Raw genomic sequence first — 11,979 nt, 5'->3', positions numbered from 1 at the left:
GGGTGGGTTTATTCTGGCATTTAAGGGTGGGTTTATTCTGGCATTTAGGGCTGGGTTTATTTTGATGCTGCAGTGTGAGGTGACTCTTCCCAAGGAGTCAGGCCTGTTGCAGCATCAAGCCCTGACACTTCTCAGTTTCTTTTGTGGTTTGGAGATGAGACAATCCCAGGGGAATATCTGTCACAAATGCATCATCTCTTTCATTAAAGACCAAAATAAATGGAGTTTGGTTCTTTCTTTTTTTCATCCAGCTGCAATGTTTCTCCAGAGGAAACACCTCTCTATAAGCCTTTCTTCATTACCCTTATTAAAAATGACTGATCCAGTCACTGTTGGGCTGGACAAGCCCCTTTTCACAGTCTCCTGCCAGCCTCAGGAACTGGGAAAATCCCATTATAATTTCAAAATGGTGATCAGGAGGTACAGCCCTCAGTGGGAACTGACATTCCTCCTTAAATTACACCCAAGCCCTTTTTACGTCTCAGTGAATTCCAGCTGACACGTGAACGCCAGCAAATTCCTTTCTCCTTGGTTCTCAAGGGAAGCCCAGCACAAAACTGCAGTTCACCCCTGGCTGGGTTGGGTTTCTTGCCCTTCTGGCTGCCAGTGTGCTCTGATGTTTTTCAAATGAGAGCAGAATGCTGGAACATGTCTGCAAATGTGTCAAGCAGCTGTGTGCAGTGACATCATGCAGCAGCACTCCTGCACAACCAGCACCTTGCTCCACTCCTCACGGAATGGGTTGGAGCTGGAAGTGGGAAAATAGGTTCTCCTTCAGTTTTCCAGGGTGGGGAGAGAGCACAAAAAGCATTTTTCACCCTGTTCCACCACCCACTTCTCATGTCACCCAGGACAAATCCTTTCAGCAATGTGGCATCTGCCTGCCTTGCTATAGTTCATCTCAATTATCACTTCTGTTGGGATGACATGATTCATTCTGTAGGAATTCTGGTATCCTCATTCACTCCAGACAGCACACAGAGGGCGAGTTTAGATGAGAAGAACAACTCTGAGGCAGCTACAGCGAGATGAATTCCACCTTTTGTCTCTTCATCTTGTTTTATGCCTATAAAAGAAAGTCAGAATAACATTTTCTTACCTGGTTAGGGTTTTATGAAGGTAAATACGCTGAAAGACTGTCATTGGAGTATCTTCACCGGATGTTAAATCTTAAAGGACATATGTGGTATCAAAAAATGGAAAGATGGCAGTTTTATGTTCTGTATGTGAATTAATCTGCCAGTGGGAATTTAGTCTTGGCATTTTGGCCCTTTTTAGCACCAGTTTCAAACCATCTCAAAAATGACTCCTTCAGGCTGGGTGTAACCAAGCCAGCTTTTCTCCAGTGACTTCCCAGGAGAAATGCCAGTGCTGTGGAAAAATTCTAGGAGAGTCCTGGTGAGGTAAAGTTACCTCAGGCTTCGAGCACAAGACAGATCACAAAATGAACTGGGACTGTCTCAGTTGTTGGGTTCCATGGAGGCTCCCAGGTTCCAGGAGGCTCCCCCAGTGCCTGGGTAGCAGGAATGGCAGGTGATGGTCCATGTGGATTTGGGTGGAGGCTGCAGCCCTCTCTGACTCTTCTGCTGCCCTTGTTGGGACATGCAGGAGTCCAGAAGCTCCAGCTTTTTGCCTCAGGCTGGTGTGACCCTGAGGGAACCGGTGAGAGACCCCAACCCTCCAAAAAACAAAACTCTGAAGGCAACAGCTGCCTCCTGAGAGGGGCAGCAATAAGGGCACAGTGCAACAGGTTGTTCTTGATGGAACTCACACGAGACTCCTCAGGCTCCAGCAGCTCCAGCCCCTCATCCACACAAAAACTCTGGGAAGCCCAGAGCTGATGGTGGAATAGAAAGCTCCTTACACAGATCCAGCAGTGACAGGAACAGCTCTCAGCCTGGGCCGCTGAGACACAACTGCACTCAAATTTCTTTAGATTGTGAAACTTTTCTTCACCTTAAACCTGTTGCCGAACATTCCTTCCCTAATCACTTCATCAAGCTCAGCCTTAACTTCCTTCTAATCTCCTTTTTTCATTCCTAATCCCCATTCTCTGATGGAGAACGTGAGGAGCCATTTTGTTTGGATGTAGTATCCCTTTTCCTTGCTTTGTTTATCCCTTTGTCTTTGAGTTTTTCGAGGAAAAGACCATGAGCTCCTCTGCACATGGAGCAGCAAGGGCTCTGCTGGTCACTAAATGTGCTGGCAATAATTTTTCTATATTTTTACTGTCTGATTTTCACTGCAGATTTTACCCTGGAGCTTAGAATATTTTTTAAGAGGTGCCCCAGTTAAATCAGTTTGCAGCACAGATTAGGCTCCCTTCAGGGCAGAATTATTTTAGAATCATGTTAAAAATCATACTATAATGCAAGTCTGTATCCTGCCTCAGCAATTCCCCAGGCCATATATAAACCTTGGCACTGCACCTCCCTCCCTTATCTCAACTCATTCTATGAAAACTCGGATCAACTACTGATTTTTTTGCCCCTTCTCTTTGGGATTTTGGGTAGGATCAGCTCTTTTCCTTAACAACCAGCTTAGGGTCTGACATTAAGTTCTATTCACTGTACATTTATATTTTTTTCTCTTTTATCTCTCTCATCACTTCTGCTCAATGTACAGCCTAAACCCAGCTTGTATTATTCCTTATTCCCCAGCCAAGGCATCTGTTCCAGCCTACAACACTTAACAGAAGCACAAGCCAGATTCTGAGTGATAAAAACTAACATAGATAAGACTCTCTATAATTTTGATTTAACTTGCATTTTGCAGACCAGCTGATTGCCAAAAAACCCACAAAAACTCCACCTGAACAAGCAAACAAAACCTCAGCTCTGAGGCTTTGCTCGTCAATGAAGCAGGTTTGATTGAAACAACTGAGAAAAATGGAGCTCAATTTAATGATTTTATAGCCCTTTTCCTGCATAAAAGCTTAGTTTAAATGTGCTGTGTGAGTTAATCTGGAGGACATTGTCTCAAAATGAATCCACTGAATGCCACATAATTTTCCTAAATTCAGTGTTTGATTTCTGCTGTGTTTTTCCCTGTATGACCTCTGCTATTCTGCCTCTGATTTGTCTTTTTAACATTTTCTTTTTTATCTCCCATGTAGGAAAACAAGGAAGAACATGCAGTAACAGGGGTAAGTGTACTTGGACATTTTGTTTTCCTCTTTTGTTTGTGTGCATTTAATTCCTTTTCAGTCCCTTTGCTTCACTCAGAAGTTAGTAAATCCTTATTCACGAAACTAAATATCAACCACATTCTGCTAGAGATAATTATTGGTCATATCACAGTCTTATTGTCTGGGAACAAAGACAGGCCTTTAATCATTAAAAAACTGTAAATGGAAGAAAAACTGTCTTTCAGAGTCTTCAATGAAGTTTGCCAAGGATTCCCAAGGCAACTCTATCTTTGACAATCAATGACACCACACTGATTACATTTGCAGTGTTGGGAGTGTGAAAGGTTCATTGTGACAATTTAGGCAGCTCTGCCTGTAAAGGACATATTTTCCTCACCCAGGTGCAAATCCTTATGCACTTTTCTGCTTTGCCCAGCACTGCAAGTTTAGGCCTGGAATGTTCTACAGAGTTCCCAGGAAAACTAAATATTACTTCAGGCTGTTTTCCACTACAAACCTGCAGTTATTAAGAGGACACATCCACACCTTCCCACTTCCAAAAGGCAGTACATGCCTATATCTCTGTATCTATGTCAGAGCTGTGCCTTGTGCCCCTGGCAGCTGAAATGGAATCCCCAAAACACAGAATCATCAAGGTCAGAAAAGACCTTCAAGATCAGTCCCACCGTCCCCCAGCACCACCACAATCACTCCTAACCCATGTCCCCAAGGGCCACATCCAGACACCTCTGGAGCACTTCCAGGGAAAGTGACTCCACCACCTCCCTGGGAACCTATTCCAATGTCTGAACACTCTTGGAGTGACAAAAAAATTCTAATCTCTGATCTGAACCTGCCCTGGTGCAGTTTGAGGCCATTTCCTCTCCTCCTTTCCCTCGGGACATGGCAGCAGAGCCCAACCCCCCCTCCCTGCCCCCTCCTGTCAGGGAGTTGCAGAGAACAGTGAGGTCCCCCCTGAGCCTCCTCTTCTCCAGATAAACCCCCCCAGCTCCCTCAGCTGCTCCTCATAAAATAAGTTTTCTAGACCCCAAAGCTCCTGTGCCCATGGGCAAAGCATGAGGGCCATCAAGGTGGTTATTTGCACCTTGGCACCACAAAATAATGCTTCAAGCAAGAAAAAAGCCCTTTTTTTTTTTCCCTGGAAAAGTTAACTGACTGAATTTTGAACAGAAGCTGGGGATATCTGAATGATGTTGCTTGTCCTGTTCCAAAGAGTGCTCATGAAAGGCACCTTTCTGGGGGGAAAATGCCAAAAGAAATGATATTCCTTTGGCACAAGAACTTCTAATCCAGCTGACCTGTGTGGGTGTTCATTCTAACTTTCTGGTTTTGCATGGATAATCCCTTAGTGCAGTGATTTTCCCTGAACAATAATGATTTAAACCAGGAATCTGATTCCAACAGGTTCGTTCTAAGCACATGTTTAAGCAGGATTTTACTTCAGAGACTCAGATGTGACTCTTATTAAGACAGGAGGTGTCTGAGGGGAAAACCAAAGGTCTGAGCTGCTCATGTAAGACCTGCAGTCCTGACTGAAAACTAGTTGTGTATTGTTTGATAGGTTGATTATGCCAGTAAGGAATTCACATCACTTTTGCAGCTTAGAGATGACATTTTGATATAAAGCTTATTTATCCACATGGGAGTGCCTTTGGACAAGACTTTGCTGGAAGAGAAGGAGCAGAGGAGCCTACCAAGCAATTTTCTGTTGTTTTTCAGAATAGAACAACACTCCAAAGCTTCATTTTCTCTTGAAAGAGAATAAGCACAGCTTGTTGTCTGTGTTGCACAAATTCAAGCTTTCAGATAACTGTTCATTTGGCTGACTGAAGCAAAGGGCTGTTGTCTTCAAATTGTGCCATTTCTTCCACATAAAATAGAGAAATAAGTTTTGCAGTAAACCCAAGGCTGTATTATCCGATTCTGAATGATTTTTAGATTATTCAGGAGTCCAGTTCCTGTGCCATGAATCTTGTTTACTGCTCCAAGAAAGCAAGTCATTAAAAATACTAAACTTTTTGTCATATTCACATGTATTTCATATTCTCATTTTGTTCTTGAGCGTTGATTTGCAGCTCACCCATGTGCTGTGTTCTAACCCCTCTGAGAGGAGAGTTCTTACATTCCAGCACTTGCCTATTAACTCCACAGACTAAAGCCCTGGAATGTGGAGATTAAAAGCCCTGCACATTAAAAGCTCTATACATTAATTCTATTTTTTAATCTCGAAGAATATTTCATTTACTAGAAACGGAACAGTTGCAAAAGCAGAGCTCTGCGTTTCAAGACTGTTTATTTTTTCCTTCAATTCCTCTATGGTAACTACAACTATTTGCTCTAAAAAAAGGAAGAAGAAGAGAAGCAGGAAGAGGGAGAAGGAAATGAAGAGGTGGAGGAGCAAGAAGAGTCTTAGTACAGCTCCCTGTGACACATTATTTCTTGAACAGGTTTTCAGGTAACTATTAAGAAATTGAGCACAGCTTCTAAATATTCTTAAAGTAACATAAAAATTGATAAAGAGGTCAGTATTAAGTGCCCAAATAATCCAAAAGTATACTTAACTCCTAGACTAATTGCAGCTTCTCTTCCATCTGGAATAAGAATTCCTCTCTCTCCTCCCTTACTCAGCTTCTGATTTCACTGAAACTCTTAGGAGCTTCATGTCTCAAATGAAGCCTTCTCTCAAATTTAGTTGATCTGTTAAAAAGAAAATTACTGGTTAAGGGAGAGAAGCCTGATCAAAAATATGACACAATATATTTTTTTTCTTGTTGCCTTCGAAACTAGACCAAGTTTAATTCCAAATAAGAAATGCCTCTATAGGGGTGTGAGTGTCCAGCATTGCCCAAGTTCTCTCCAGTTCTGTGGTTTCAATCTTTATTTTTAGGTTTTCTTCTTCATCCTGCTGACTCTTCTCCTCTTCACTGAAATACAGATCAGGCAATCACTTACTGGGGAAAAGCTGTTAGCCTGCAAGAGAGTTGGAACTGCCAGCAGATTTTCCCTTGGGTGGTGGGACTTCCTCCCTGTCACAGACACAAAGTGCAAAATGTTTTTTCTAGAGCTGGGGGGGACCCATGGAATCATGGAACTGTTTGTGTTGGAAGGGACCTTAAAGATTGTCTCATTCCAACCCCCCTGCCACAGACAGAGACATCTTCCACTAGACCAGGCTTCTCCAAGCCCCATCCAACCTGGCCTGGACTGGATTCCCAGCTAATTTGGACTTTGCCAAGGATTTCACCAACCAGATGCTGGTGGGGCCTCAACAGGACAGAAAACCCATCACTTCTTTCACACTACCTCTCCTAAATCTGAGTTCCTCTGTTGCATGGGAATTAATTCATCCCAAAATTTCCAATGTTCAGACATGTAAAATCACAGAAGGACTGCTGAGTTCTAACCTAATTTTCCTTATTTTTGTTCAGGAAACATCAGCTGGAGCAGCCCCGCCAAGGAAATTAAAATCCTTCCCTCAAGCAAACCACCACTACCTTTTGTGCCTGTAGACTTCTGAACCCATAAATACATAGCAGAACACACCACTGTGTCCTCCCTGTGCCCTTTATATATATATTTGGTATTCCAGTTGCTTGTTAAAATGGATCTTATGTCCGATGGATCATATTTCAGTCAATTGTTATATGTTGGAATAGTGTTGTCCGTGTCACATTTTAAGCTCCTCAGGGCAGGAACCACGTCCTTCTCCATGTTTATGCACTGCCAAACACTTTGCTGCCACTCAGTATGGGGATGTCTTCAGAGAAAGAGAAATTCAGCACTGAAAACTGCAAAGAGCCACAAGCCATGTGAGTCACTTCTCCCTCAGCTGGCATGTGAAAATAATTGAGATTTCCATTGTGCAGCCGGATAAATAAATGTGTTTTCTGTCATATCTGTTTTTTGTCTGCAAAAGTGTTAATTTAACCCTGCCTGCAAATGTTTTGGGGCCAGGCAAAGTCATGGAATTATAGAATCGTAGAACGGTTTGGGTTGGGAGGGACCTCAAAGATCATCCAGTTCCAACCCCCTGTCATAGGCAGGGACACCTTCCACTAGCCCAGGTTTCTCCAAGCTCCATCCAACCTGGCCTTGGACACTTCCAGGGATCCAGGGGCAGCCACAGCTTCTCTGGGCAATCTGTGCCAGGGCCTCCCCACCCTCACAGGGAAAAATATTTTCCTGATATCTAACTAACCCTACTCTCCGTCAGTTGGAAGCCATTCCCCCTTGCCCTCTCATTCCAGGCCCTTGGAAATAGTCTCTCTCTGTCTTTCTTATCAGCTCCTTCAGGCCCTGGAAGGCCACAATCAGGTCACCCCAAAGCTTCTCTTCTCCAGGCTGATCAACCCCAGCTCTCCCAGCCTTTCCTCCCAGCAGAGCTGCTCCATTCCTCTGATCATCTTGGTGCCTCCTCTGGACTCTCTCCAACAGGTTGATGTCCTTCCAAAATCATCATCTCGACACGGAGCAGCAGCCAAGACCCAGGAAAATGCTGGGCACTGTCAGCAGGACCGCAGGACTCTGCTGCCATATAAAGCTTTGCTGAGTTGGCATCCTGAGAACTTTGTGCTGTCTGGTCTCAGGGAAGACCTGGGGATGTAAGAAGAGGTACAGAGAAAACTGCAGTTGGAGAGAATGAAACAGCTGCTCCATGAGGAGACTGAAAAGACTCTTCAGTTTGGAGAGGGAGCCAAGTTACAAAAAATCATAAAGGCATTGCACAGGATGAATGCAGAGCTTTGAGTCAAGAAGTCCTGCAACAGCATAATAAAAATGAGTAGACACAATGAAATTAGTAGATCAGCTCAAAAGAGACAAGAGAGAGTGTGGGGAGTCAGGAAATTCCAGAATTAGTTGTCACAGGATGTTAGAGAGACTGAAAATATCAGTGAGCCCAGGAGGGTATTGAGCAGTGGTAGGAACAGGAGGCTTGTAAGTGGATCCTACAGCCACCAATATCCCTAACCCAATAAATTGTGGGGGCAGGAGGGATTGAACACAGCAGCCTTGCTGTCCCTAAATAGCTTTGCCCGTTTCCATTTCAAAGGTTTATACCAGGTTGGGTGAGCCACTGATCTGACCATTCCTTGTGTTCCTGCAGGTGACTCCTCTTCCTGGGGAAAATGTTCCCCATCTCACCAGCAGCCAAATCGGGGTGCCAGTCATGGTTTGGAGGAGCAGGCTGGACTTTTGAGAGCGTGGTAGACAATATGAGCACAGAACTGCCAATCACCCTGGAAGTGTGGTAAATCCAGTGTTTGTTGTGCAACAGCTGGCGTGTCCATGGTAGCCTTGATGTATCCATGGGCTGCCTGAGCTTCCCGTGGCTGATGAACCTCAGGTTCCACTTCTCCCCCCCAAAACAAAGAGCCAGAGGGCACTCAGCACATCAGGCAGGGCCACAGGCTTTGGGCTTGAAACAAACCCCACCACGCCTCACCTCGTATGTTCAGGTGTTGTTAAGGCAGAAGCACAGCCACCATTTTCTCCAGAGGGTATAATCTGGAAAGGCTGGGAGGGAATGTGAGGAATGCTAAGCCTCCCATGCAGGAGTGACGCTCTCCCCTGGCCTTCAGCTGGTGACTGAGGTGCTCAGTGTGTGGTGGAGCAGCGGGACAGCGGATGGTCCAGCTCCCAGAGCAGCTCCTTGGGGCCTCCCTTTGCATCAGCCCGTGCTGTTCATCCCTTCTGCCAGAGGAAAAGGAGGCTGTGAGTATGCAAAGGATAAACTGGGAGCTGCTGCTCGGTGATTTGAGCCACGATGTTAATTCTGCTTACATAAGCTTAATACTTTCTGCAGTAATTTAGTGCGACTGGGCAAAGAATTAAGTCTTTGCTATCTACAGCTGGATGAAAAGCAGCAGAACAAATTTGTGGGCTGTTGGCTTAAATGCATTTGGAAAACATACTGTCTGCATTTTGATATCATTCCTATTTTACTGGGTGAAAGCAACTGCAGCTGGTTAACACGGTGCTCCCAGTACATGGCATTTCTTAGGAATCCGGGGATGCAAAATCATTCCAGTGCACCCCAGTTAAACACAAAAACTGTTTTTTAACGTGGTGACACTTTGGTATGCAAAGCATTTTCCTTGGATGATTGATGCTAGAAACTTCCAGTATATTGAAACAAGCTAAAATTAGAAAGGCTTCGAGCTATACTTCCTACAGATCCATATATGTCATAGGATGTGGCTGTTGCCACTTTGGAGTGATTGATTGTCAAGTTTAACAGGCTGCTGAGGCTTAAAAGAACTGATTTCAAGTTTCATGGCCAAGCAACTAAGTAGACTGGGTTAGTCAATTGCTTGTTTTCTAGGGAAGATGAATATTAGGAGTTTCATTGTGTTGCTGAGAGTAAAGGGTTTGGAATAGCAGGTCCAGAAGGCAACCTAGGCCGTGCTGTCCCTTGGATGAGAGCACTTTGGAGCCAACAAATTGTGTAAGAGGTGTTCTCCTAAGAAAACTTGAAGTGAAATTCATTGGAGAGAAATTAAAGTGTTCAGTAGCTTTGCCAGGGCAGCACCAGCCCCCAGCCAAGTGTTTCTGGCCACCTTTCAGCCACCACATCTCTTCAGCCACCTTCCAAGTAATAAAACTTGCTTAGAGTCTTCTGCTTAGTGTGAGAATATCAGCGTTAAAGGAGATAAATGTGTTTATCTGCATCCTTTGATGACTTCAGGAGGCTGGAAATACGCTTGACAAACGATCTGGGAAGCTGAAAATTCAAGCTGGCAATTTGTTCAGAAAGCAGATTGGAAGTTTTAGGTTTGATGTCAAATATCCTGAGGGATGCTTGTTGTTCCTGTCATTACCAAGCAGAAAGCACAGAGAGGGAGCAACAAATCTCAGCTGAGACTCATCTTAATGAGTTTAGCTCATTAATTTAGCTCCTGGGAAAGTAACTCACTGGTTACTCGAGGTGCAGAGTTGGGATGACACAAATCAAGGGCAGCAGAGTCCAGATTAGATGTGGAGGAGCTGCTGCACATTCCCCTGCTTCAGAACACACCAGCCATGGGCTTGCACGTGGTGATGACGTCCTGTCACTGAATATTTTGGATCATTTAGCTTGGAAAAGACCCTTAAGATCACTGAGTCCAACTGCAAACCCTGCCACTCCCACCACTAAACCCTGTCCTGAAGAGCCACCTCTACACGTCTGCTAAACACCTCCAGGGATCTTATCACAAAGAGATGAAGGATGAATCCCTGAGAACACCTGGAACTGCTTTAGAGGCCACAGTTTCTTCTGGGCACGGTACCTTTCTCTTTCAGGATGTTTGATCTGGGAGGGATAACTCTGTCACTGGATTTAAGAGAAGCTGAGTTTTGATACCAGTTCATCCAAACCCGTTTTTGACCACAGATTATCCAGTTAACTTCCTTGCACCTTACTTTCCCTGTGAAAGTGAGAAATATTTGCGGGAATGAAATCAAAGTATGAACGCACTGATTGGAATATGAAAGTGTAACTGCACCTTCTTCCTTTGATGAGGTTATTTGCTTCTGAGTGGCCCATTCCACTTTAAAAATTATAACTTTATTTTCCCCATCCTGTTGATATCTGACAGCTATCAAACCCACCTTCTCCTTCACATTATATCTTCACTGATGTCCCACCTAACTCTCCTATTAAGGCTGAGAAAATGGTCACCTTTCCCTCATTGTTGCTCACTGGACTAGATCAGAGTTGCACTTGCAAAAAAAGCCTCTTTGGGGATTCCTCTTAGAAAATATCATCTGTGTCTCTCCATTCTCTGAGAGTTTAACAAGCATTTTTCTACACCCACCTGTGTCACAAGCTGTCCTCCAAAATATGTAAATGTTTGTAGTTGTTTGATCAAAGTCAGATTCACATGACTTACACATTTACTAAGCAACATGTTTACTACACAGTATATTCTCCAGTGAAAGGATGAGAGGAAACATCCTTAAGTTGCTCCAGGGGAGGCTCAGATTAAATACTGAAATTTTTTTCCTTGCAACAGTGGTCAGGCATTGGAATAAGTGTCCCAGGGAGGTGGTGAAGTCACCTTCTCTGGAAGTGTTCAAGAGGCATCTGGATGTGGCCCCTGGGGACATGGATTAGGGGTGATTCTGGTGGTGCTGGGTGAGGGTGGGACTGGATGATCCTGAAGGTCTTTTCCAACCTTAATGATTCTTAGATTTTGAAGCAGAACAGAACTTAACTGCGTTTCCTCCTTCATTGAAAAAGTTTAGAGCCTATTTCTGAAATTACAGAAGCTACTTCTCAATGTGTGTAGGGAAGGATGTCACACAGAGTGCCTTCCCACCACTAGCTGGGATTTTGCTGAGAGGTGTGGAAAAAAGCTGTTTGCATCTCTACTTTTTCAGCAGCGTAGTCCCTGGGGAAAATGTAGCCCCAGAAAAAGAAGCCTGGAGGCAGAAAACAATGCAAGAACCTATAAGAGCTTTTTTTAATTTCATTTTTTGTACCGTGTTCAGTTTTGGGCCCCTCACAACAGGAAAGACAGGGAGGGGCTGGAGCGTGTGCAGGGAAGGGAGCAGAGCTGGGGAAGGGGCTGGAGCAGCAGGAGGGGCTGAGGGAGCTGGGGGGGCTCAGCCTGGAGAAAAGGAGGCTCAGGGGGGACCTTCTGGCTCTGCAAGTCCCTGACAGGAGGGGGGAGCCGGGGGGAAGGTCGGGCTCTGCTCCCACGGAACAAGGGTCAGAGCCTGCTACTGCCAGCCTCAGCCTTCACAATCCCATTACCCTGAGCAAATTGGCATTCCTAGAGTTTGCCAGGCAGCACCAAGCACATGATCTGCCTGCCTTCCTGCTGCCCAGCCTGTGTTCCCCTTCCCCC

The 11,979-nt window shown here is 44.7% G+C and overlaps 2 protein-coding genes across 5 annotated transcripts in view; both read left to right on the top strand.

The window, feature by feature from the left end:
- The window catches only part of LOC113976532 (SH3 domain-binding glutamic acid-rich-like protein), a 26,687-nt gene extending 19,644 nt beyond the window's left edge, over window positions 1-7,043 (top strand). For all 4 annotated transcript variants that reach the window (XM_027701802.1, XM_027701801.1, XM_027701803.1 and 1 more), the window contains 3 exons: window positions 3,116-3,145; window positions 5,496-5,603; window positions 6,577-7,043. In XM_027701802.1, coding sequence (XP_027557603.1) covers window positions 3,116-3,145; window positions 5,496-5,561 — 96 coding nt within the window. In that variant the 3' untranslated portion in view covers window positions 5,562-5,603; window positions 6,577-7,043. The remainder of the gene's footprint in view (window positions 1-3,115; window positions 3,146-5,495; window positions 5,604-6,576) is intronic.
- Window positions 7,044-8,815: 1,772 nt separating this feature from the next.
- B3GALT5 (beta-1,3-galactosyltransferase 5) overlaps window positions 8,816-11,979 on the top strand; it is a 27,818-nt gene continuing 24,654 nt past the window's right edge. Inside the window, exon 1 of the mRNA XM_027701794.1 lies at window positions 8,816-8,860. The gene's annotated coding sequence lies outside the window, so the exon portion shown is untranslated. The remainder of the gene's footprint in view (window positions 8,861-11,979) is intronic.

Source organism: Neopelma chrysocephalum, unplaced genomic scaffold (assembly GCF_003984885.1).
Source record: "Neopelma chrysocephalum unplaced genomic scaffold, ASM398488v2 Primary Assembly neopelma1_166, whole genome shotgun sequence".
NCBI lineage: Eukaryota > Metazoa > Chordata > Aves > Passeriformes > Pipridae > Neopelma > Neopelma chrysocephalum.
The sequence above is the reverse complement of the archived record's forward strand: the minus strand, read 5'-3'. Positions and strand labels throughout refer to the sequence as shown.